The sequence below is a fragment of the Narcine bancroftii genome, chromosome 1 (assembly GCF_036971445.1).
Source record: "Narcine bancroftii isolate sNarBan1 chromosome 1, sNarBan1.hap1, whole genome shotgun sequence".
In the NCBI taxonomy this organism is placed as follows: domain Eukaryota; kingdom Metazoa; phylum Chordata; class Chondrichthyes; order Torpediniformes; family Narcinidae; genus Narcine; species Narcine bancroftii.
In genome coordinates, this window is record NC_091469.1 from 251,007,937 (window position 1) to 251,035,240 (window position 27,304).

General features: G+C 45.7%; 1 protein-coding gene across 11 annotated transcripts in view; it reads right to left on the reverse strand.

The window, feature by feature from the left end:
* Window positions 1-287: 287 nt before the first annotated feature.
* The window catches only part of LOC138741135 (oxysterols receptor LXR-alpha-like), a 90,587-nt gene continuing 63,570 nt past the window's right edge, over window positions 288-27,304 (reverse strand). For all 11 annotated transcript variants that reach the window (XM_069894756.1, XM_069894776.1, XM_069894746.1 and 8 more), the window contains 6 exons: window positions 26,677-26,882; window positions 24,057-24,236; window positions 18,590-18,686; window positions 14,849-14,962; window positions 7,509-7,603; window positions 288-949 (listed from right to left, as the gene is read on the reverse strand). In XM_069894756.1, the coding sequence (XP_069750857.1) occupies window positions 803-949; window positions 7,509-7,603; window positions 14,849-14,962; window positions 18,590-18,686; window positions 24,057-24,236; window positions 26,677-26,882 (839 nt within the window). In that variant the 3' untranslated portion in view covers window positions 288-802. The remainder of the gene's footprint in view (window positions 950-7,508; window positions 7,604-14,848; window positions 14,963-18,589; window positions 18,687-24,056; window positions 24,237-26,676; window positions 26,883-27,304) is intronic.

The following is a 27,304-nucleotide window of genomic DNA, read 5'->3' on the forward strand; positions in this document are numbered from 1 at the left end:
TATCAAGAAGGCATTCAAAAAATACCCATGCCAAACCACCCCCCCACCCCTGCCATCGGACCCTTTGTCAGACATGTAAGCCCAGGTGCTGATTGGAGCAGGGATGGGGAGCGGGTATTGTGCAAGAGCAACCGAGGTGAGCATTGGCGGAGGGTCGCACGTGTCTCCCCTACTAATCCCTGTCATTTCTTCTGCGGAACCCCTGGACTTTTCTGCGGAGCCCAGTTAGGGAAACACTGGCCTAAGTAAATACCAGCTTGGATTGAATAACAGATGCCAAATGAATATTATTGTGCAGGAATTAGATTGCTTTTAGTGCATTAGTAACAAAAATATTTTCGCTTTTGATACAGGGTTTGCTCTAAATCTTGTTACTCCGCTAAAGCTCCCTTAGGGATTTTCCATTGCCTGTCCCATGATGAATAAAGTCCATGTCCTAAGCCAACTGCTGACGTTGGTTACGTCGCAAAGATGAGAGCAGCTGACTCCACACTCTGATCGTGCTGAACCCAGCAGAGACCAGCCTGCTTCTGGTGAGTTCCGTGTAGTCTGAAGGCAACATTAAGACCATTGGTTAATGTCAAAATAGGCCAATCATCTAATCCAAGCTTAGCAAAATGGATCTGTCTACATCCAACTTAAAAACTCATTTCAAAGCATCTCTGTAAGGCGTTTGCATTGATAATTCTGGTTGGTGCTCTCCCTCCTCCTTCCTGTGAACCGAGCCCTTTTGTTACCCCATCCACTCATGACCCTCCTTCCCAGGCTGAGTGAGATGGGTCCTTCACAGTCAGTCCCAAAATCATTCCTGCATGTCCCAGATCTCTGAGAGGAGGGGTGGCAACTGTTTATCCTGGAGCCGCAGTGCGAAGACTTGTTCAGAATGGACACTGCTCAGAGTCCGCAGGCAGACCAGTTTCATCAACATTCGTGGGAACATCAAGTGGTCCTGCAAGAGATGGATGATGGCAGCTGAGAACATCAGACAAGGTGAGCTCACTCTCACAGGAAGGTTGGTTTTGGGCTGGGGCAAGAGGTGAGCATAACCCAGAAAGAAATTGTCCGTCTCAACTGGTACAAAGGGGTTTAACTCAGTTACATTAACAATACAATCGTGCATGGATACAATCTAACACTCTCCCCATGACAGAGTAATGCATAGTCATTAAGTCAAAGGGCAAGTTATCCTCCATCTAATTACAGTTGCCCATGGGGCTGTAATGGTGAAGCAATTTGCCATGGTGGTCTAGGAATGCAGTCCCCTTGGGTAAAGATGGTTGAAAGAATTTGTTAAGCAAAGGGCAATGGGATAGAAAGTTCCTCAGCAATCAAATGAAGATTAAGTGAGGCAGTGAAGGAGTGGAGACTTGGGACTTTGGCTCGAGGGACTTCGGTGAGCAGGGGCTAAGAAGGAGCTCCCTGTGTGGTAAGGTATCCTTTTTGGTTAGTCTTTTAGTATGATTTGCTTAGTTTTTCTTTTAAATAACCTATATACATTGGAAAGGAGGTAATGGAGTCAGCTGAGGTAGTCAAGTGCTCCAATTGTGGGATGTGGGAAGTCAGAGACAGCACAGCTGTTCCTGACGACTACACCTGCAAAAGGTGCATCCAATTGCAACTCATGAGCGACCGTGTTAGAGAGCTTGAGTTGCAATTGGATGAACTGAGGATCATAACAGAAGCAGAGGCAGTGATAGAGAGGAGTTACAGGGAGACAGTCACCCCTAGAAGGCAGGAGTCAGGGAATTGGGTGACTGTGAGGAAAGGAGGGAGAGTGCCAGTGCAGAGTACCCCAGTGGAAGTGCCCCTCAGCAACATGTATTCGGCATTGGATACTGCTGGGGGGAACAGCCTATCAGGGACGAGTCGTGGGGGTCAGGTCTCTGGCACAGGGGCTGCCCTTGAGGCTCAGAAGGGAAGGAGGGATAAGAACAGGGTAATTGTGGTTGGGGACTCACTTGTCAGAGGGACAGATAGGAGGTTTATTGGATGAGATCGGGGATCCAGGTTGGTCTGTTGCCTCCCTGGTGCTAGGGTCAGGAATGTCTCTGATCGAGTTCACAGAATTCTGCAAGGGGAAGGAGCAGCCAGAAGTCGTGGTCCATGTGGGGACCAATGACTTAGTTAGAAGTAGGGATGAGGTCCTGAAACAGGAATACATAGAATTAGGCAGGAAGTTAAAAAACAGGACCTCTAAGGTAGTAATCTCTGGATTACTGCCAGTACCTCGTGCTAGAGAGGGTAATAATAGGAGGATGTGGAGGTTGAATGGGTGGCTAAAGAGCTGGTGCAGGGGGCAGCGGATAAGATTTTTGGATCATTGGGATCTCTTCTGGGGAAGGTCAGACCTGTACAAAAGGGACGGACTCCACTTGAACTGGAGGGGAACCAATATCCTGGCAAGCAGATTTACTAGAGCTGTGGGGGAGGGTTTAAACTAGTTTGGCAGGGGGTTGGGGAGCAGAGTTTGTGAGCAGTGTCTGGGGTGCATGGCCACCTAATTAAGAATGATAAAGATAATAAAGGAAGGATGGAGGTTAAGGTAAAAGGTAAAAAAGGGAATATATGTGAGGGTCATTCTCTGAAATGCATGTACTTTAATGCAAGAAGCATAGTGAACAAGGTAGATGAGCTTAGAGCATGGATTGGCACTTGGAATCATGATGTTGTGGCAATTAGTGAGACCTGGTTACAGGAGGGACAGGACTGGCAACTAAATATTCCAGAATACAAATGTTTTAGATGTGATAGAACAGGGGGTAAAAAAAAAAAGGGGGGGGAGTTGCTCTGCTTGTTAAGGAGGACATTACTGCTGTGAGGTGGCAGGATGGTTTGGAAGGATCGTCCAATGAGGCTATTTGGGTGGAATTGAGGGGTGGAGGAGGCATGAGGGCACTAATAGGAGTGTATTATAGACCACCAAATGGGCCAAGAAAATTGGAAGAACAAATTTGTAAGGAGATAGCATATATGTGTAATAAACATAAGGTAGTGATCATGGGAGATTTTAACTTCCCTCACATTGATTGGGATACCCATACAGTAAGAGGGCTGGATGGGCTAGAGTTTGTCAAATGTGTACAAGATAGTTTTCTTAATCAATACGTAGAGGAGCCAACTCGGGATGGTGTAATACTGGATCTCCTGTTAGGGAACGAAATAGGTCAGGTGTCTGAGGTTAATGTTGGAGAACAAATTGGGTCTAGTGATCACAACTCTATTAGTTTTAGGGTAGTTTTAGGGAAGAGCAAAGAAGGGCCTAAAGTTGAGTTTCTGGATTGGAGAAAAGCAAATTTCAAAGGAATAAGAATGGATTTGAGGAGTATTGAGTGGGACATGATTTTTTCTGGAAAGGATGTAAATGAAAAATGGAGAATATTCAAAGAAGAAATTTTGAGAGTACAGAGTAGATATGTCCCAGTGAGGATCAAAGGAAAGGCTGGAAGTCATAGGGAGCATTGGTTTTTGAGGAATATTAGAAATTTGGTTAGGAGAAAGAGGGAGGTGTACAAGAGGTATAAACAGCAGGGTGATGAGAAATTGAAAGAGGATGACAAGGAGTGTAGAAAAAATCTTAAAAAAGAAATTAGAAAGGCCAAAAAGAGGCACGAAGAGGCTTTGGCAGGCAGAGTAAGAATAAATCCAAAGGGTTTCTATAGGTATATTAAAAGTAAAAGATTAGTGAGGGATAGAATTGGACCCCTTGTAGATAGGCTAAGTGAGAAGTCAGAGGAGATGGGGGAAATTTTAAATGATTTCTTTTCCTCGGTATTCACTAGGGAAAAAAAATATTGTACCAGTTGAAGTAAAGAAAAATAGTGGCGAGGTCATGAATCATTTAAGGATAACCGAGGAGGTAGTGATGGCAAGATAAAGGTGGACAAATCTCCGGGTCCGGACAAAGTATTCCCAAGGACACTCAGGGAGACTAGTGTACAGATAGTGGAGCCATTAACAGAGATGTTTAGGATATCACTGGTCACGGGGGTAGTGCCAAAGGATTGAAGGGTGGCTCATGTTGTTCCTCTGTTTAAGAAAGGGTCCAAATGTAAGCCTGGAAATTATAGACCTGTGAGTTTGACGTCTGTGGTGGGTAAGTTGATGGAAAATGTTCTGAGGGATGGCATTTACAAATATTTGGAAGAACAGGGATTGATAGGAAGTAGTCAGCATGGTTTTGTCAGGGGTAGATCATGCTTAACAAACCTTATAGAGTTTTTCGAGGGGGTTACAAAAAAGATTGATGAAGGGAAGCCTGTGGATGTTGTCTATTTAGACTTTAGTAAAGCTTTTAACAAAGTTGCCCACAGGAGGTTAGGAAAAAAGGTGAAGGGGTTAGGTATAAATAAGGAGGTAGTTAAATGGATTCAGCAATGGTTGGATGGGAGGTGTCAGAGAGTACTGGTAGAAAATTGTTTGTCAAATTGGAGGCCAGTGACTAGTGGAGTTCCTCAGGGATCGGTCCTGGGTCCACTATTGTTTGTTATATATATTAACGATCTGGAAGAAGGGGTGGTGAATTGGATAAGTAAGTTTGCAGATGATACAAAGATTGGTGGTATTGTGGACAGTGAGGAAGATTACCGTAGCTTAATAAGAGTTATAGGAAAGCTAGAGGAGTGGGCTGAGAAATGGCTGATGGAATTTAATACTGATAAGTGTGAAATGTTGAATTTTGGAAAGGCAAATCTAAATAGGTCATATATATTGAATGGTAGACAATTGAGGAGTGCAGAGCAACAAAGGGATTTAGGAGTTATGGTAAATAGTACCCTCAAAGTTGATACTCAGGTAGATTGAGTGGTGAAGAAGGCATTTGGAATGTTGGCCTTCATAAATCGGAGTATTGAATTCAAGAGTTGGGATGTTATGATGAAATTGTACAAGGCATTGGTGAGGCCAAATTTGGAATACTGTGTGCATTTTTGGTCACCAAATTATAGGAAGGATATAAACAAAATAGAGAGAGTGCAGAGAAGGTTCACGAGAATGTTGACAGGATGTCAGGGTTTGAGTTACAGAGAAAGGTTGAGCAGCCTGGGGCTTTTTTCTCTGGAGCGTAGAAGATTGAGGGGGGATTTGGTGGAGGTGTTCAAGATTTTAAAAGGAACAGAGAGAGTCAACGTGGATAGGCTTGTTCAATTAAGAGTGGGGGATATACAAACCAGAGGGCATGGTTTGAGATTGAAGGGGGAAAATTATAAGGGGAACATGAGGGGAAATTCCTTCACGCAAAGGGTGGTTGGGATGTGGAATAAGCTTCCAGCGGAGGTGGTTGAAGCAGGGATGTTATTTACATTTAAGGAAAGACTGGATAATTTCATGGAGGGGAGAGGATTGGAGGGGTATGGACCAGGTTCTGGTCAGTGGGACTAGGAGGGTGGGGATTTGTTCCGGCATGGACTAGTAGGGCCAAACTGGCCTGTTCTGTGCTGTATATGGTTATAAGAAGAATATTGCTGGTTTGTTCAGTGACCAAGGGAACAGTGTGGCAGCTTATTGTCATTTTACAGGGCATCTTTAAGGATAATTAGCATGTCGGAAAGAATTTTTAAAAAGGGAAATATCTTACAATCTTTTTGATCTTTGCCAATAGCAAGTCAGCAAGATAAAGAAAGGCCTAGATTACACAGACTTGAGCAGAGAGGATCAGTCAGACCTCAGCTGGAGCACTTCATGCACCTCTGGTCACCATATGACAGGATGTGAACACACAGGACAGGTCTTGGCCTGTATTCATTGGAATTTTGGAGAAAAAGGAGGGATCTCATTGAAAAATTTTGAATCAAAGTTATGGACAGAGTAGATGTCTGCTTCCCATGGTGGGAGAGTCTAGACAAGAGCACACAACTTCAAGATTGAAGGGCGTCAGCTCAGAACAGAGATGGGGAGCAATTTCTTCAGCTATAAGGTGGTAAATCTATGGAATTTGTTGTCACAGGCTTTTGTGGCCAGGTCATTGGGTGTATTTAAGGCAGAGATTAAATGGTTCTTGATTAGCCAGGGCATCAAAGATTATAGGGAGAAGGCCAGGCAGTAGGGCTGAGGGGGAAAATGGATCAGCTCATGATTGAATGGTGGGACAGACTTGATGGGCTGAATAGTCTCTTTTGGCTCCTATGCCTTATGGTCTTTTGGTCTAATTAGTCCCTTCTACCCATCAAGCCCACCCCACCATTTCATCATGGCTGGCTTACTATCCATTTCAACCCCATTTTCCTACCTTCTCCCCACCCACCACCTTTCCAGGGGTACATGTTGCCAAAGATGGATTGTTTTAATTGGGAGGAGAGGCTGGATTTGCTCTCCCTGGAGCAGAGGAGGAGAGAGGGGATATGAAATGAGGTCAATAGAGTTAGACTAGAGGTAGACTGCATGAAACTCTTCCCCCATCAATCAAAACTGGAGGATATCAATTTGGAGTAAGGGAGAAGAAATTCTGAAGGGGATTGTATTTGGATAGTGCTGCCAGAGAGAATGGTGGAAGCAGAGTCACTGACGGCATTTAAGAAGCATCTTAGGGAGCACTTGAATGGCTGAGGCATGGAAGGCTACAAGGCCAAGGGCTGGCCAATAGGATTAATGCAGACAGGTAACTCAACCATTGGTTAGTGTGGATGCAACTGGTCAAATTACTGTTGTTCGTGGATCGAGAAAATGAAAATCAAAGAAAACAACAGAAATAATTTCAGGAATAAGGGAGAAAGTGAAGATGACACTTCACCAGGAACACAAGACATCATCAATGTCAAATTTAAATTTAAATTATAAATGTAGACATACAGCTCAGTAATAGGCCATTTCGGCTCATGAGCCAATGCTACCCAATTTACACCCAATCAACCTACACCCTTGGTACATTTCGAATGATGGAAGGAAACCGGAGTCCCCGGGAAAAACCCACGCAGAAGCAGGGAGAACATACAAACTCCTTACAGACAACGTGGGATTTGAACCCCAGTCCTGATCGCTGGCGCTGTAACCGTTACGCCAACCTCACTGCCCCGTCAAGATGAACAAAAGTTTATCAAGAGAAATGTAGGAGTAAAAGCTGAGAGGGATTGGTTGCACGTCATTTGGGCTGTGATCAACTGAGTAACGTGCATGCACTGCAGTTTATTCACATGTACTGAAAAGTACAAGGAGTTGAGATTTTGGGCACCCTGCTTGGAGTGCCTCAGCGTCAAGGCTGGTGCAGGGATGCTCCTTGTCGTATTGTGAAAGGAGGCAGTGACAACCCAGTTTGAGGGGTTGGTGGACAGGCAACACTGGCGAATGCCAGGAATGGAGTCAGTAGCATCCCAAGGGAGGTGAGCTTGGTGTAATCAACACCTCTTGCTATAAGGGTGACCCCCAGATGTTGCTTCGGTAGATGTGTGATTGGCTTCTGCAGGTTTCAGCAAGTAATTGTAAACAAATTAATCCTTGACAAATTGTGAAATCTGAAGATGCATTTCCGATGATTGTCAATGAAATGAGGGCACTGGGGTTGATATCCCATCACTCACATCTGGTCTCTTTATCCTTGTGTAGGAGTGAAGGGCCTCAACATAAGGCTGCTGGAGCCTTTCCACCATCCCGTGGTCATGAACATTCGGGCGGTCTGGCAAAAGTAACAAGAAGATTCAGTGCCATTCCCTCGGTGCCATCTAAATAGAAGTGGACACACAGCAAACTCTGATGGTCCCATCTGTAAAGGTAGGTGGCTCAGCGCAATGACCTGTGTCATATTTTCTCCTCCTCCCCCCCCACCCCCACCTTGGGGTTACCAATCCTTGATACAGGCCGAGGCTGAGCGGTGTGCTGAGCTACCATCATTTGGATGTAATATTGCACGACAACCCTGTTCCATCAGTTGCTTCCAAAACCAATAGGCCATCCCTCTATAATTAGAAAAACATCATCTTCTCAGGGATAGTCGGCTTGGCTTTGAAAGGGGCTGATCATGCCTCACAATGCCTTAACTGCGTTTTTCGAGGAGGTGACAAAGGAAATTGATGAAGCTAAGATGGTGGATGAGGTGAAAATGGATTTTAGTCAGGCATTTGACAAGGTTCTCCATTCAGAAAGTCATGAACCATGGGATCCATGCAACCTTGGCTGCTCGGATTTGGAATTGGCTTGCCTCCAGAAAGCAGAGGGTACTAATGGATGGAATGTATTCTGCCTGAAAGTTGGCGACTAGTGGCATTCCACAGGGATCTGTTCTGGGACCCCAGTTCTTTGTGATTTTAATAAGTGGAGGGGAAGATCAGTAAGTTTGCAGATGGTACAAAGGTTAGAGGTATTGTGGATGGTGTAGAAGGATGTCATAGGTTATCACAGGATACAGACAGGAGGCAGAGTTGGCAGATGGAGTTCAACCTGGATAAGTGTGAAGTAATGCACTTTGGAAGGTCGAACTTGGAAGGTGGAGTACATGGATAATAGCAGGATGCTTAACAGTGTGGAAGAACAGATGAATCTTGGGGTCCAAGTCCACAGATCTCCCAGGGTTGTCATGTAAGTGGATAGGATGGTTAAGAATGCATATGGTGTGTTGGCCTTCATTAGTCGGGGGATTGAGTTCTAGAGCCATGAGGTAATGTTGCAGCTCTATAAAATTCTGGTATTGTGTTCAGTTCTGGTTGCCTCACTACATGAAGGGTGCAGAAGTTTTAGAGAGGGTGCAGAGGATATTTATCTGAATGCTGCCTGCATTGTAGAACATGTCTTACGAAGGAAGGTTTACAAAGCTAGGGCTTTTCTCTTGGAATGAGAAAGGATGAGAGGTGACTTAATAGAGGTACAGATGGACCCCAACTTACGACTGTAGTGGGGACTGAATGATTGGTTATAACTCGGGTTTGGCTGTACGTCAGGGAATGGGGACCTCGGGAAGCCATGGGGAACGGGGAACAGGGACCTCAGGCTGCTGCAGGGAACGGGGAGCAAGGACCTCGGGCTGCTGCTGGGAGTAAGGACCACTGTACACAGTACTTTTCATACAAAATATGTACTTGTACAGTAATTTTAATAAAGTTTTTTTTTAATTTTGGTCGTATGTGCGGGTGGACATAACTCCTGACGGTCGGAAGTCTAGGCCACCTGTATATAAGATTAAGGGGACAGCCAGCACCCTTGTCCCGGGGCAACGACACCAAATACCAGAGGACCTCTGTTTAAGGTGAGTGGAGGAAAGTTTAAGGGAGATATTAGAGGTAGTTTTTTTTAAGCAGAGAGTGGAGGCTGGTACCACAGGGACATTTAAAAGACTGAGCTAGGCACATAGATGTAAGAAAATTGGAGGTTGTGTGTGTGAGGGAGGGAAGGGTTAGATTGTTGTGGAGGAGGGCCTGTACTATGCTGTGATGTTATGTGTTCTGTAGTCCACAGCATTTATCTGGTCATTTTTGTGCTAAGTATATTTGGCAATTGAATGCAATTCAGTGAATTATATTTACATTAGTGCTTGGATGGAGGCAAAGATGTCCCATAGGTGATTGGTCAATGCTGAACACCTTGGGTTATTTCCTGAGATTATTCAAAACTTCTTTCCTTATATTCTCTTTTCTAAGGGTCCTCCCTTCTCATTAAAGAAACAACTTGAAAGACACAAGCAAGCTGGAGAAACTCAGCAGATCACCCAGCATCCAAAGGAAGTTATGGGTAACCAACAGTTCATGCCCAGATCATGGATTACTTCCACCCACCTGAAAGAGCTGATGGAGCCTCCGTTTAATATCTAGATTTAGAGGCAGGTTCACCAGCAGTGCAACCGTGTCTCTGTTCTCCTTAATAATTTCCCAGGTCTCTGGAGGGGATGAAGCACCCTCATGTGACTCAGATGGAAGGATGCCACCAATTAAGCAACAACTGACCACTCAATAGGCCAACTGCTCTGGAGAATTGACAGACTGACGAATCTGCCATACATAACGAGTCCACCTGCTCTTGGTCAAACACCTTGGCTCTATTCATTTTTCTAAAGCCAGTGAGATAGAAATCAGATCAGAGAGCTACTCCAGGGTGGGTTAGAATTGGAATTTCACTTCCAGATAAAAACTGGTATTTCAAAACACATTCTCCCCACCTCGAACACTGCAGCACAGAAAACAGGACTTGGCCCTTTTAATTTGTGGCAAACAATTATTATGCCTTGTCCCACTGACCTGCACCCAATCCATGTCCTTCGTATCCAAATTTTTCTTAAATGTTAAAATTGAGCCCATATTTACCACTCAGCTGGCAGCTCATTCCATACTCCCATCACTTTCTGTGTAGTTTAGAGGGGGGTTGGGAGGGTGGAATGAATTAGGGTTGGGGGTGGGGGTTGTAAAAGGTTAAAATGCTATGTCTTTGTTTGTATTTTTATTGTATGAATTATTATGATTATTAAATAAAATTTTCAAAAAAAAAAAGAAATTCCTTTTATTGCTCTCCCTAAACTTCTCCCCTTTCACCCTTGACCCATGTCCTTTGGTTTGTATCTCACCTACCCTTAGTGGAAAAAGCCTACTTGCATTTACGCTATCTATCCTCCTCATAATTTTGTATACCTCGATCAAATTTCCCATCATTCTTACACTCTAGGGAATTAAGTCCTAACTTCCCTCTAAGTGAGTTCCTCAAGTCCCAGCAGAGTTGGCATCAGAACAAATCTAATCGGGGGTGGGGGGGGGCATTAGGGTAATTGCAGGGGACACAAACTGCCATTCGCTGTGAGTTGTGCTCATTGAATCTGGCCTGGGTGGGTGGGGGTGAGGGGCATGGGGTTCATGGTCCACAAATGCCCCCTCATGAGTCCCAGCAACATCCTAGTAAATATTCTCTGCACTGTTTCAATTTTATTGATATATTTTCTATAGTTAAATGACCAAAACTGCACACAATCCTTCAAATTTGGCCTCACCAAGGTCTTAAACCTTTACAATAATATCCCAAATCCTATACTCAATACTTTGATTTATGAAGGACAATGTGCCAAAAGCTCTCTTTACGATCCCATCTACATATGACATCTGTATTCCTATATCCCTCTTCTACGTTGGAGAGACTAGATGCAGACTGGGAGATCAATCTGTTGAGCACCTCGCCTCTGTTTGCAACAATAGTGAGGATCTCCCAGTGACCACTCATTTCAATTCCCCATCCCATTCTTTCACTAACATGTCTGTCCATGGTCTCATGCACTGCCAGACTGAGACCACCCACAGATTGGAGGAACAACTCTTCATCTTCCGGACGGCATTAGTATCGACTTCTGTGGCTTTCGTTAAACCCCACCCCTCACCCCACTTCTTCCCAATCGCCTTCTTCCCAGCTCTGTCTCTCCCTTTTCCCTATCTCCTTTTGTACATATGTGATAAATTCCTACCTCTCCCCTTATCACATCCAATTAACACACTTTGCTGGTCTGGATTCCTCCCCCAGCTGGCCTTGGCTGAATTCTGAGACTTCCTGAGATTTCCTATTTCTGCCTCATCCCTTGAAGAAGGGCTCAGGCCCAAAATGTCGCCAATATATCTTTGCTTTTTATGGATGCTGAAAAGACCATCTAAGTACCTCCAGCATTTCAGTGTGTTTTTATTTCCCATACCCCTCTGCTCTACCATACTCCTGGGTGCCATGCACCATGTATGCCTACCTTGGTTTGTCCTTCCAGAATGCAGCATCTTATATTGCCTGCATTAAATTCCATCTGCAATTTGGAACCCATTTTTTCCAGCTGGGGTATCCTTTGCTTTTAATATACAGGCCTCCAGTCAAAGGGGCAATCATCCACTATCACTCTCCAGCTTCTCCCATAAAGCCAATGTCCAATCCACTTTGCTACCTCACCATGAATACTGAGCGACTGAACCTTTCTAACCTCCTATGTTGGACTTTGTCAAAGGCCTTACTAATATCCACGGAGACAACATCCACAACCTTTCCTTCATCAACTTGCCTAGTAATCTCCTTGAAAAACTCTGAGAATTATTGAACATGACCTACTAGGCACAAAGCCATGTTGACTATCCCTCATCAGTCAATAATTATCCAAATACTTGTATATCTGATCTCTGAGAACTTTTTCCACTAACTTACCTACTGACATCAGGCTCACCAGCTAATAATTTCCTGGGATATTTTGAAGATATTTGCCAGGTCTCCTGCAACTTCTGCACGAGCCTCTGTCAAGGTGTGAGAAAATATCTTGTCAGGCCCTGGGGATTTATTCACCCTTATTTGCTTTAAGATAGCAAGCACCTCATCTTTAATTTGCCTCTCTTCCCTAGACACTCTGCCTGTTTCTTGAGTAAATACAGATGCAGAAAACTCCATTTAAGATCTCTCCATCTCTTCTGGCTCCAAACAGCCAACCACTCTGATCTTTCAGTGGACCAATTTTGACCTTTACTATCCATTTGCTTTTAATATACCTGCAGAAGCTCTTCAGATTTTCCTTCACCTTGTCTGCCAAAGTAACCTCATGTCTTCTTGTAGCCCTCCTAATTTCCCTCTTATTTTTTCATGCATTCTTTATACTCCTCAAGTATCTCATTTGTTCCATGTTGCCTATACCTGCTATGTACCTCCTCTCTCCTTCTTAACCAGATCCCTAATATCCCTTGAAAACCAAGGTTCCTTATGCCTGTTAACTTTGCCTTTAATCCTTACAGAATCATTCAAACTCTGTACTCTCAAAATTTCCCATACACATACTTCTGTCACCTGTCCTGTCTCGCTCTCTAACAATGGATCCAGTATTGCTCTCTCTCTGGTTGGCACCACGATATATTGATTTAGAAAACTATCCTAACCTAATCTTCCAGAGTTTCAATTCTATTGATTTTGCAGAGGAATTTTGTCTCTGGTCCTTGCTCAGGAATATCATTCTCACACGATTTAGTATTCCCAAAAGACCCAGTCTTTCACAAGATCTAACATCAACTTTCATAGCATCATTGAGTGAAGAGGCCCTTTGGCTCGGTGGGCCTTTGCTGACTCTACATTGGAACAATTGGCTCCCTCGTCTACCTTTTCCCCCTAGTTCTTTTCAATCAGAACCTGTCTCTTGAATACCAGAATTGAATCTCCGTCCATATCTTAGCCCTGGTTGGCACTTGAGACCCGATGTCTTGCTCACATCATTTTTGGTCCTTTTGCCACTGGCCCTCATTCCCTGCCCTTCATTCAATGCCCATGGGAGTACCTTTCCTCTATCTATCCTACATGATTTTAATTATCTCTCTTGCAGCTTCACTGTTCCAAGGAGAGCACCTATCTTCCCCAGTCTATCCACTTAACTGATGCACCTCAACCACAGAATCATTACCTCATTTGCACCCTTTCCAAAACATTCTCAAGTACAGTGCCAAGGGGGAGGCACAAAGCTCCAGCTGTGGCCAAGCAAGTGTGGAATAAAGATTCCATTTTATCTGGCCTCTTCTCATTCTTCCTCCCAAAATATGAGACATCACAAATCCCAACATTGAATTTCATACACCCATTCAACCAGTCTGTCTATATTTCTCTAAAATCTTTTATAGTCAGTCTCACAGTTCACTATGCCTTTCATTTACCGGAATATGCCATCTACATATACGTGCACTGTATACCCAAGACCACAATATATATATATATATATATATAGTGTGTTTACTCTAAACATTGGGTCCTTCAATGAAGTTACTCATCCTGCTGCTACAGTTCCTTTTACTCTACAGCCCTTCTTGATGACATCGAAAGTCCATGTATCAAATTAACTACTTCTCCCTCACCAATCCAAAAAATTCAATCAAGTTGGACAATTGGCTGTCAACAGATCCATGCCAGCTTCATCTAATCAATCCAGGAGGGGGAGTGGCAAGATGGCATAGGGAGAAGACGTGGGAACTCATCTCTCCCCAACTGGATAGTTTAAGACCCGAATTTAATGATTTGATAAATGTCTGAAAACGTTAAGAAAAAAGTGTTTATGATATATGAAAGTGGAGAGAAGAGGGAAAACTCAACAATCAAAATCTAATCAATCCAGGTTGTCCAAATGCCTGCTATTGATTAAGGCTTTCCTCACCTCCTAGATTAAGCTGACTGGTGTGTAGTTACTCGGTTTATCCTTGCACATTTGTTTTGAACAAAGTGTAATATTTGTAATTTTCCAGACCTGAAGATCTTGGTGATTTACTGGAAGATTATCGGCCTGAGTCTCTGAAGTTCCTATTGTCACCTCCCTCACCATTAGGCTTCGTGAGTCTTTCTAAAATCACTTGGCTTCAAGAGCATCCAGAATCTTCCTTTGCTGAGACTCCAGCAGCATCTTCCTAAAGATTGGTGTAAACTTCTCCATTTGTACCTCAGTGAGCAGGAATGTTGGTAAACTGATATAATCTGCCGCCTGGTCACAACTTCTGAAATCTGTCTCTTCCCAATGTTTCTGATCCACACCCTAGGCTGAGTGCTCCCTCGTTCACTTTCTGGTGGAAAATCCTCGCTGACTCACCCTGTTCTGTAACTACTCAATAAAAAAGGGAAGCAGCTGAGCCTCTCAGGTTTCTATATGCAGCTGAAAGGTGCACAAAATCTGAAATAACCCCACCCCCAATCCACTAACATCACCTGACCCACTGTGACAAAGTCAACAGATTTCAGGCTGCTTGGTACCATAGAACAGGAGTGGACCCAAATCATCCTTGAATCCAAGTAATTGCTTAGCCAGAAAAAAAATTACTTTTGAAAGTGCAAGCTTTGGTTTGAGAAATGAGATCGCTTAAATTTTGGGAGGATTGATTAACTTCACGGTGCCGGTGACAATTGCAGACTGATAGATGAGGCAAATGGTCAGATCCACCCCTCAAAAGCAATGATGGGCAAAACTCCATACCTGCTGAGAAGAGGTTGATGGTAATTAGAAGAGCATATTCAGCATCATCCAGTTGTAGATCATTCATACATTTAGAGAACTCAAAGATGGAGTTGATAAATTCAAACTGTAGACCTGTATCAGGCAGAGAGAAAGATGTAAAAGAAATAATTCATTAGAACAGGATCCCGGTTCTCTGTGTGTCCACATTGTACTGTGTTGCAATAAAAACTGCCCTTTATATATCCAGCCAATGCATGCATTGTTGTGGAGGGGAGGTGAAATGGCATGTGACCAGGAGGTCAGGATGTCTATTATGGACAGAACATAGGTGCTCAGCAAACCAGTCTTGCCAATATTTTGAAGGCTATAGCAAGACACCGAATGCATCAAAGCATCCAGGCTCAATCTCAATGTCCAAGCCAGTGTATGCCATTTTCACCTCCCCTCCCCACTCTCACACCAACATACCCATCCTGAACCTTCTCCCCTGCCATAGTGAGGTCCAATGCAAACTAGGGGACATAGAATTTTCCAATCTCGCTAACCTCCCCTGTTCCCCTCTCTTTCGCCTTCTGATCCACCTCCAGTCCCCTCACTTCTATTCCATTTCCCATATCCTCCCTCTAGCCCCCATCCCTCCTTTTCATCTTTCTATCTCTCTCTCTGTCTTTTTCCTTCCCCCCCCCCGCCCTTCCTGATCCTCAGCTGGTTCCCTCTGCCCTACTGATCACTTTTAATGGTTCCTATTATCTCCTTCCTTACTTACCAGATTCTGCACAATCACTGCTTATCACCCTCCAACATCTGTCTCCACCTTCACCTCTCCCCCAAACCTGTCTGCCGTTAGCTTCCAACTCACAAATCCCCCACCTGGATCCATCTGCCCGTCATCCATCACTCCTCAATCCACGCCTCAACTACTGGCCCCCATCTCAGCCTTCTTCATCTCTATACACTGGCGATATTCCCTCACTCATGATGGAGGTCCTCTTTCCCCCCCACTCCCCCTTACTGATGCCACTTGACCTGCTGAATTTGTCCAGACTTTGTTCATCATGTCAGTAAATGAGTGATTGCTAATATTTAAAAGATCACTGTGATCCTGCAAGGGGAGCTGTGACAAGAGGATGGGTGAATTGGTGGTACAGAGTATTGGTAAGTTCAAGTCCCTGGGAGTCCACATATTGGAGGACCTCTCCTGGCCCCATCACATCGATACAACCATGAAGAAGGTACATCAATCCCTCTACTTTCCAAGTCTGAGGAAATGTGGCATGTCGTCAAATACTCTAATAAATTTCTACAGGGGCACTGTGGTAAGTATGCTGGCTGTTTGAATCACGGGCTGGTTTGATACTTCGACGGCCCTGGAATGCAGAAGACTACAAAAGGTAACAAACCTAGCCAAGTTCATCACAGGCACCAACCTCCCATCTATTGCAAACATCTATGTGAGATGCTGCCTCAAGAAGGCTGCTAACATCATAAAGGACCCCCAATATATGAGACAGGGGAATTAATATGAGGTAATGTGGAAATGGTCGAGGTCTTCACAGTGGAAGACCTATAACATGCCAAAGAGTAGTGTTAGGGATGTGATGGGAAGTAAGGATTTCAATACAGTTGTTGTTACTGAAGAAATCACTGAGAAAACTAGTGGACCTAAAGGAAGATGCATCCTCAAATTCTCTGTACTCTGGGCAGGTCCAGGTGGATGGAAAGACAGCAAATGTCACACCACTGCTTGACAAAAGGATGTAGGCAGAAGACAGGTAACTATAGGTCAGTTAAACTTAACACCTGAAGGAAGGAGGGAAAATGCTTGAAGCTATCATGAGGGAAGAAATAGAGAGACAACTGGACAGAAGTTATTCCATTAGACAGATGCAGCATGGATCAAGGAAGAGGAGATCCTGTGTAATAAATTTAGATCTTTTGGAAAAAAATAAATATATATATCTGTATAACCTACACATATATAAGCCCATTGAATTGAGGGGAACAGGTGAATGTTATATTTCCACAGTCATTTGATAAGGTGCCTTATAGAAGACATTCACAGCATGAAATTGGGAATAATGTACTTGTATGAATGGAGGATTAGTTATTCAATGGAAGGTGGAGAGTTGGATTATATGAGTGTTGTCTTGTTGGCAATTGGTGGTGAATGGAGTGCTGAGCCCATAACTGTTTACTATAAACCCAAATGATCTGGAAGAGGGGACTAAGTATGGTGTATCTACGTTTTCTGGTGACACTACATTGAGTGGAAAAGCAAATTTTGCACAGGATGTGGAGAGTAGGAACTGAGATAGAGATAGGTTAAGAGAGAGGGCAAAGGTCTGGCAGATGGAGAACAATGTTGGTAAATGTGAGGTCATCCACTTGGAAGAAAATATAGTAGATCCGTTTATTATTTAAATTGTGAAAGATTGCAGTGTTCTATTGTGCAAAGGGACTTGGGGGTGCTTAGGCATAAATCTCAAAAGGTTGGTTTGCAGGTACAACAGGTAATCAAGAGGGCAAATAGAACATTGGCCTTCTTTGATGAAGGGATTGAACTTAAGAGCAGGAAGGTTCTGCTGCAACAGTACAGGGTATTTGTGAGGCCGCACCTGGAGTACTGCATGCAGACTGGTCTCCTGACTTGAGAAATTATGGAGGTGGAGCAGAAGAGGTTCACCAGATTGAGATCTGGAGATGAGAGGGTTAGCTAATGAGGAGAGATCAAGTTGCCTGGGACTATACTTGCTGGAATTCAAAAGAATGAGAGGGGATCTTATGGAAATGTATGAAAATAATGAAAGCGACAGATAAGAGAGAGGCAGGAAAGTTGTTTCCTCTGGGAGATGTCTAGAACTAGAGGGCGCAGCCTCGAGATTTGGGGGGAGTAGATTTAGGGCAGAGTTGGGAAGTGGCGAATCTGCAAAATTCAGTCCAAGGACATCGTGGAGGTTGCCTCATTAAATATATTTAAGACAGAGTTAGATATTGTTTGCAAAGTAGAGTTATGGGGAAAAGTATGGTAAGTGGAACTGAGTCCACAGCCAGACCAGGCTCAACAGCTCAACTTCTGCTCCTGGTTCTTATGCCCTTATGTTCTAACCAGCTTAGTCATAACCTCCACACACAATCCCTTCAGGCAAACTTCGATGTTCAAGGACAATTTTGATCCAACAGCCATCAGGCTCATGAACCGCCCCGTTCTACCCTTATCCTAATCATAAACTAGACTGTCACCACCATAAAAACTGCCAGCGCTATAAAAATGTCACTTTTTTCAGCAGTGTCCTTTTTGTCATCTCTTTTCTGTCTCGTGTCATATGGTGGTCATTGCAGTTGGTGTATCTCACGTCCCCGTGTGTCTGCAGCAAGTAAAAGTTTTGGTGCATCCATACAGTCTATGTTTACGTAACTCGTCCTCAGAATATGTCAGAGTAAAACACTTCAAAGACGAGCTGAAACAGTCTCCAGGAGAAAAACATCAGTTCCACAGACCTTGTGTGTAGATTGCTGGCAGGACTTCCCAGCAGTCCTTGGCAGAGGACTGGTTGCTGGGACTGTCACTAGGATACGTAAAGTGCTACAGAGCTGCAAGCATCAAAGTTCCATGTCCTAGATTCCCCAGAGCCCAATGCAGCCAAGCCAGTGCATCAGGGTTCAGACCTCAGCTGAAATTTGTGCCACCATTGTTGTTTGTCAGCAACCAAACTCCCAAAGCGACAATGTGTGGACAAGCAGTGAAGGAGAATCGCTCACCTGCCCTGGCAAAGTCCTCACGGTTGTAACTAAAATCCAGAAAGGTGATGCACTCTAGCTGAGGGTCATACCTTCGTGATGTTTCCAGCAACATTATCTGGAAAAGATTTAAAAAAACAATCAAATCACAAGGATATCAAAGGTTAAATACGTCAATTTAATTCAGGACAAAAATAAGAAGTTTGCTTTGAGGCTATTTTGCTTAACTTTGGTGATGAGTAAGTTATTCAAATCCATTTCAAGGGACAGAATAAACATTTGTTTTGGAGAGGCATTGATTAATCAGGACAGTTGGAATGGATTTGTTAACAGAAGATTGTCTGATTAAGTTGATTATAACAAAGGAAGTCGACAAGAGGATGTGTTTGATGTAATTACGAGACACACTGAAGAACGCAGGAGGGGGTGTATGCACTCAGGGTCGGGGCAATCACACCCTGCTCCACCATGTACCCCAGGATCGCCAGCCGATTCATGCTGAACACACACTTCTTCTGGTTGTATGTTAGGTTGAGGACATTTTCAGTGGTCAGGAACCTCCGCAGGTTGTCGTTGTTTTCTTTCTGATCATGGCAGCATATGGTGACGTTATCCAAGTATGGGTTAGTGGCTTTTAACCCACTGTTGTCTATTTCCCTTTGGAACACTGACACCTCATTTGTAAGGCTGAAAGGGACCCGTAAGAATTGGTACAGTCAACTGATAGCCTCAAATGCCGTCCTTTGGACGGATAGTGATCTGATGGTACGCTGACTTGAGATCTATGATCGAAGAAGACCCTGTATTTTGCGATCTCATTCATCGTGTCATCAATTTGGGGCATAGGGCCAGTCCTTTGGATGGATAGTGATCTGATGGTATGCTGATGAGATCTATGATCGAGAAGACCCTGTATTTTGCGATCCCATTCACAGTGTCATCAATTTGGGGCAGGGGGTAGGCATCCAATAGGGTGAAGCAGTTGATGGTTTGACTGTAGTCAATCACCATCTGGTTTTTCTCTGCCCCCTTTACCACCAGCACTTGTACCCTCCATGGACTATTACTGGGCTCTATTATGCCCTCCCTCAGCAACTGTTCCACCTCGGACTTAACGAATCCCCTGTCCTCCGGGCTGTACTGTCTGCTCTTAGTGGCCACTGGCCTACAGTCTGGGCTGAGGTTTTGGAACAGTGGGGGGGGGAGGAGGGAACTGTAGGGTGGCCAGGCTGCAGGTTGGCAGTACTGCCCAGCCTCCAGGTGTGTGATTGGGCCTCTCCAAAAGGTGGGGGAGCAGGACCACCCAGAACTGGTCGTTCCTGACTATGTGTGGTGATGGGAGGCTGTCAAATTGCATCAGCACCCCCTTTTAGCTGGCACTGGAAACCCAGTCCCAAAATGACGGGGGCGCACCAGCAATCTGACATTTTTGTATTTCATCCCCCCCCCCCCCCCCCATGGTTAGGTTCACAGAGCACTTCACGCGGATTTCTGTTGAGAGGAACTTGCAGGCTAGTGCTACGCAGCACTTTGCAGGGGACACGGTCAGGGAGTAGCATTCGGCGGTGCTCCCCTTGTTGAACAGGCAACCCATAGTGTGACCATTTACCTCTATGTCCATCATGGACTGTACCAGCTGGGGTGGCTGACTGGTCCAAGATGATCGAGGCTAACGTCAGTTTGCTGTCTGACCCCCTGCTGCCATGTCGTTGAGTCGGCAGCCACCAAGATGACTACCCAGGAGATCGCGAAGATGGCCACCACCATTGATCGCACGCGGTGGGGCCCAGAAGCGAAACCAGCAGTGACGTCTCTCCTTGTCATGACGTGGGCCCAGAGTTTCGATTCTCTGCAACTGGAAGTAACAACCGGAGCTGCTCAATCCAAAATGATGACGCGGGTCATGGGTCCCACGCAGCGCTGCCCTTGCATTGTGCCTTTTCCGCCGACAGTTTGAGCAAGTCACGCTATATGCAGGACAGTACTTTCGTGGATGCTTGTTCTGGCCACAGTAGTTGCACCTTGTGTACTTGGCAGTTACGGTGGCAGTCAGGGGCAGGGGCCCCGAATTCCAAGATGGAGCCACCTATTCTGCATATCTGGGGGCTGCGTGGCCTACTGTGTAGGCCTCTGCATTCTTCTGGGCCGTCTCCATGGCCCGGGCCATCTGCACAACCTCCTGTAGGGACTGATCACCCTTCTCCAGGAGTCGTTCACAGATGTGTTGGGAGCGGAACCCAGTGACCAGCCCATCATGGATGACCTCCTCCTGATACTCTGCCACCGTCACGACCCGGCTCCCGCAGTCTCACCTGGGCCTTGGTGTCGGGAGCCAAGCTGGAAGCGCGTGGGCATGGCATTCCTCGGCTCTCTGTACTGTTGCCGAAGTAAGGCCATAGTCTCTTCATACCCCGTGCAATCGCGGATCAGCTGGTACGCACGATGGCCCACCGGTGTGAACATTAGGTCATACTTGTCGTTGTCTGCTGTGATTTCATGGTGCCTCGTAGGCCTTCAAGCAGTGTAGCCACATGTCGAATTTCACAGAGGCCTCTGGGTCTTTTGGGTCAATCTCCAGCTTCTCCAACTGAATCGCTTTGTCCATGGTGCTTAAAACTTTAGATAATAAATTGTACTGAGATCAATGACCACCCCCACACATGAAGTAATGGCCAAAGGCTTTGTTGATCTAAAGATCCTAGCATGCCTCAGCATGCTGCTGGCTCAAGGGCAGGTATGAATGAGGAGACTAGGGCTCTCGGCCTTTATTCTGGGTCTTAAGGGGAGGGGCTACCAGTTCAGCAGGCGGGCCAGCCTGCCCAGCTCAGTGGGGAACATCATCAAGGATATAGGACATTACAGCACAGTACAGGCCCTTCAGCCCACAATGTTGTGCTGGCCTATACAAACTTACATTTTTAACCCTTTCTTACCTCATAACCTCTATTTTCCTTTCATCTATATGCCTGTCTAACAGTGTCTGAAATGCCCCCTATCGTTACAACTTCCACCACCACCCCCGGCAATGCATTCCAGGCACCAAAATTAAAATTATCCCGATGAGTCTCCTAAACCTTCCTCCTTTCACTTATGTACTTAAATAGGCACAAAGAGGCAAGGGAACATACAAAAGGGAAGATGGTGGAAGAACCTTCAAATCAAAATCCATGGATCCTTAAGACCACTAGTCACATAGCATGGAAACACGCCCTTTGGCTCAACTTACCCACCCTGGCCAAGGGCCTGCTCCCCACACTCAATAATATGACTACTAAGTGAAGCATGAAAGCCTGCAGATGCTGTGATTGCAGTAAAAACACACCGAAATGCTGGAGGATCTCGGCCGGTCTCGCAGCGTCCACAAGAGGTAAAGTTACATTGCCGACATTTCAGATTCAGGCAATTTCTGTGTGTTTGTAATATGATTACCAAAGCAGTCTTACAAAGAGCTATGTGCCAGGAAAAGGTGTATAAAATGAGGAGTATAAAATAATGAGGGCTACTGTTTGTGTGGAGTTTGCATGTTCAGAGGTGTATGCATTTTGGTGAGAACATCAGTGTACAACTCAAGTCAGTTGGTAGGTGTAAGGTGAGGACTGCAGGGTAAAACCAGGGCAGCGTGTCCAGATATGGTAACAACTGTGGGGTGAAACCTAAGGCAAAGGGTCATGAGGCAAAGATGTTCCCAGGGAAAAATCCAGGCTCCAACAACAATCCACCGCCCAGCACTGGAGAACAAACCAGGATGCAAGAAGTATAACACAGGGCAAGGCACCAGGTTTAAAGACGCTCACCCAGTTCTAGGGCTCACTGAGAATCCCACGTGAAACACAACACTCAGCAAGAGGTTGGGGGAGGCGTCAATGGGATAGATGCTGAGATCAAGTGCAATGGACAAATGTGCTGGAGAAACTCAGCAGGTCCCTAGGAAGTAAAGGGTAACCAACTTTTCGGGCCTGGGCCCTTTGTCAGGTACAAGAGAAAAACAGGTGATGGGAGTGGGAGAAGGAGGAGAGGAGGGGGGAGGAGCACAGGCTAACAGATAAGAGGCAATAGGTGGGTACAGGTGAGTGGGTAGAAGAGAAAAAAAGCGAGCATTGATGGAGAGAGTGCAGAGGGTAGTTCTGATAGGAAAGGGGGATGGGGAACTGGAGGGATGGAGAGGTAGGGAAAGAGAGAGAGAAACAAGGGTGGATAACGAAAACTGGAGAAGTCGGTGTTAATGACATCTGGTTGGCGATTGTCAAGACAGAATATAAGGTGTTCTTGCAATTTGCAAGTGGCCTCAGTTTGGCCGTGCATGAGGCCTGAGTAGCCGTGTCAGGGCAGGAATGGAGTGTGGAATGAAAATGGGTTGTCACTGGGAGGTCCCTGCTGTTGCAGCAGCCAGACATGAGAGCTGGACTCTAGGAGTTTGTAATCCCAATATTAAATTCAACCACATACCCCTGGCACATTCAGTGTCTCAGCTCAGCTACTTCCCAGATCATTCTGATAATGTTGCTGTTAAACACAATGCCCCTCCCACAGATTCATTCAAATTTAAGTAAAGAAGGAGGGGTATGCAGAAAGCTTTCCTTTGTGAGTTGAGGCATAGAATGTATAGCAGGACAATTACACTAACATTGTAATAATAATGCTTGTGAGTGAGTACTGATATGGTTGTGATGTTCCAGGAGAGAGATCAATGAGAATGTTTGGATTCAAGGAAAGTTAGAAGGTTGAATGGAGTCCGAAATGAGAAGTATAAAATGATAATGGCTGCTGTTTAAGTGGAGTTTGCACGTTCTCCTTGTAACCAAGAATGCTTCCTCCAGATTCTCCAGTCTCCTTCACATCCCAAGACACGTGGTTGGTAGGTTTACCTACCACCGTAAATTGTTCCTGGTAGATGGATGGGCTTAGAATCGTGAGTAATCGTGAATTGTGAGTAAAGCTCTGCTGTCTCCAGCTATATAGTTCACTGGTGGTTTGCAAGGGTGGATTTACTCCACCAAGGAATTGTCTAATTGGTTTGTTAAAAGTTGAACACTCGACCACTGGTTCATCACTGATTAGCTCGGCAGTCAGTTGTTGATGACTTTTCAACGTTGTCTCAAAGGCCTGGGAGCCTCGGCCTCATCTTCGAGGGCATGTGAAAGAAATAGGTTACAGGGAAACAAGTGGAGGAATGCATTGATGGAACTGGTCTTAGACTTGATGGACCTAATGGTCTCCTCACTTGTAATTTAATAGGTGAAGCATGCATGCCCAATCCACTTGGGGACAGTGTTAAACACACTCTCCTTACCCTCGACCCTACCCGGATATATTGAGAATTTCAGATCACTCACCCGCTCCAAGTCCACTGTGATAAACCCAATGTTAAACACCCACTCCTGCATTCAACACACTTGCCCATCCCTTTGACCTCTCCAGGGACAGCACAGTGAATTAGATTTGCAAAGTGAATGTTTGGAACTCCTAACCTGCAGGGATAGAAGCATACCTCAATAGTGGAAGTCTTGAGCAGAGCAATCTGATCTTCACGGGTGAGATCCAGGAACCCTGGCACATGTTTTGAAAAGTCAACCAACTCCTGGACTGAGATGATTGCTAGTTCTGTAAAGTGGGCAAACCTCTGCTGCCTCACTTCGCGACTGTGGGAATCAATGCTCTGTGGCCATGGCTGTAGGAAAAAGGACAGTGCAATCAAACAAGAGAGTCTGCAGACGCTGGGGTCGAGTGCAATGCTCAAGTGTGCTGGAGAAACTCAGCAAGTCACGCAGCATCCATAGGTATAAGCAGTCAGGCATGTGCCTGAATACAAAATGGGGGGAGAGGAGGGGAGGGAGGAGCAGATACGTTACACCCAGTCCCTTCTCCCAAATCACTCCTATGTATGGTGTGAACGGCTGTGTGCCCAGCACCAATCCCTGACATCCAGAGCAACCCCTTCTCTGCATCAAAGGATTTTTTCATCTCTCATATCTCCTTTTCACAATCCCACCATGGCTTGTGTCTTTCAATTTAAGTTGTTGTCCCCCAATTCTGCTTCTAAGGGAGCCCTGAATTGGAGAGGGACATTGATGAGGGACCATTGCAGTGCACGAGGGGCAGTGCTGTGGGAGTGATGGTGGTCTGCATGCCTGGAAGACGGAGAAAGGCAAATGATTTAAACAGCTGAAATGAAATTTTAAATTTGAATCAAAAGGAGGCTTTGAGTGTGTGGTCTGGGAGTTCTCAAGCAGAAGAATACTACTTGTGAGTAAAGCTCTGCTGTCTCCAGCTATATAGTTCACTGGTGGTTTGCAAGGGTGGATTTACTCCACCAAGGAATTGTCTAATCGGTTTGTTAAAAGTTGAACACTCGACCACTGGTTCATCATTGATTAGCTCGGCAGTCAGTTGTTGATGACTTTTCAACGTTGTCTCAAAGGCCTGGGAGCCTCGGCCTCATCTTCAAGGGGTTCAGGAGGCTTTGGTGGATTGCCAGAGAACCAGTCCGTGAAGCATTTGGGGATTTCAGTTCACAGTCTGCTATCTCATCATCCGGATAAAGGATTTATGACTCAGACTCTTGTTTTCACATGGGAAATAGGGGATGGTGTGCTCCAAGGAGGATTGAGCTGCTCCAAGGAGGATTGAGCAATGACTTCTGTCAACATGAGACTTGTCCTTTCCTGTTTTGGATTATTGTTTTATTCAGTAGTCCAGCCTGTTTGTTTTTCATATCTATGGCAGAACCGTCTTCCAAAAGACCTGGACAGGAGTCACACCGGACCAGTGACTTCAGTGACCCCAGTGGCCAGTAATTCCTTTGGATCACTGGAAGAGGTGAATGCAGTCATGAAACATGTCCCCAACTATCACAGTTGGAAAATGCACAAAGGCGATGCTGGGGAGCGATGGCAGCTTGGCCATTCCAGCGAGTGGGGAAATCTGTGATTTGCCTACAAACCATGAAGGTGGTGGGCCTGGTCATGAGTTGGATCGATTCACAGACTCACCGGCCATCTGTCACTTCAATGGCTTGGTTGAGAGAGCGTTTCACTGAGATATGGAGTGTGCAAGGCTGCTGCCCCTGCTCGCGAGCTTGTGAAGGGATTGCTCCTTAAGTTCTGGCCGCATTTTACCTTCATGCCCCTGACCTTTGGCCACCTGGTACAGAGGAGGGAGGGCCAGTTGAGGGTTGTCCTCATCGGTCTGGTACTGGGCCTGGCCAAGATGGCCAACCATGGGTCCAGGCAGCCGGCAGTTGAACGTTTGGCTCAGACTGACTGCCTACCCCTCTTCTGAGGATGCACGTGTCCCTGGAGAAGGAGCACTCAGTGCTCACGGGCAATTTGGAGGGTCTCTGGGAATGGTTGGCTCCCCAACACTGGTATCCACTGAAAAAAGCATCTTTCAACTTTGTAACAAGTTTTATGTGAATAGCCTGAATTGTAGACTAACGTAACAGTGGATGATGACTAATAAAGAGGTGGTACTGATTTACTGCCAAAAGGCAAAAAGAAGGAGTTCTGTGGGAGGGGGAGTAACGAAGTGGGGGGGGGACTGCAGTGTGGGAGGGAGAGTGACGAAGGGGGGAACTGCAGTGTGGAAGGGGGAGTAATGAAGGGGGAGGGGAACTGCAGTGTGGGAGGAGGAGTAATGAAGGGGGAACTACAGTGTGGGATGGGGAGTAATGAAGGGGGAGGAGAACTGCAGTGTGGAATGTGGAGTAATGAACGGGGAGGGGAACTGCAGTGTGGGATGGGGAGTAATGAAGGGGGAGGGGAACTGCAGTGTGGAATGTGGAGTAATGAACGGGGAGGGGAACTGCAGTGTGGGAGGGGGAGGGGAACTGCAGTGTGGGAGGGGGACTAACAAAAGGGGAGGGGAACTGTAGTGTGGGAGGGGGAGTAATGAAGGGGGGTCTGCAGTGTGGGAGGGGGAGTAATGAAGTGGGGGGACCACAGTGTGGGAGGAGGACTAACAAAAGGGGAGGGGAACTGTAGTGTGGGAGGGGGAGTAATGAAGTGGGGGGGGCCGCAGTGTGGGAGGGGGAGTACTGTGCTACAGTGGGCTTTTCGACCTGATTTTTTTCTCCTGACCTCATTTCACAGTCAGACTCTAGCACAACTTACAGTCACTTTCAACTGGTCACCGAAGGAACGTTTGTTGCACTGTTGCTGTGCCATGACCAGTCTTCTGATCATCTCAATCTGTGTTATGTTGAGTTTGGGAATATCCCAGCCAGACAGGGAACCAGGGGTCACCTTCACTGCTTTCATCACCACTTCCTCCAACTTCTTCAACTTCTTCCGTCGAATCTGTTCTTCGGACAGGACACCTGGGTGTAACCATGAGCGTTAGTGCAGACTGAGGACTGAATGGACAATCAGCAGCTCCTGCTCACACCCTGCAGCCCCAAACAGCTGTTCCATGACTGGCCCGCCCTCACCAAAACTCTGGAGATACCCTCTGAATACTTGTCCCTTAGTGAGAGGTTAGTACCTGGCAAAGCTCCTCTGCAGAAAGGTGTGTTCACCCTGACTGGTACCCTGATCTCGGTTCCTCAAGGAAACATCTTAAGTTTAGTATAGTTCCCTTTCACCTTACTGGAAAATTGTATGCACCTGACATCTCTTTGGCTTGGCTTCGCGGACGAAGATTTATGGAGGGGGTAAAAAGTCCACGTCAGCTGCAGGCTCGTTTGTGGCTGACAAGTCCGATGCGGGACAGGCAGACACGGTTGCAGCGGTTGCAGGGGAA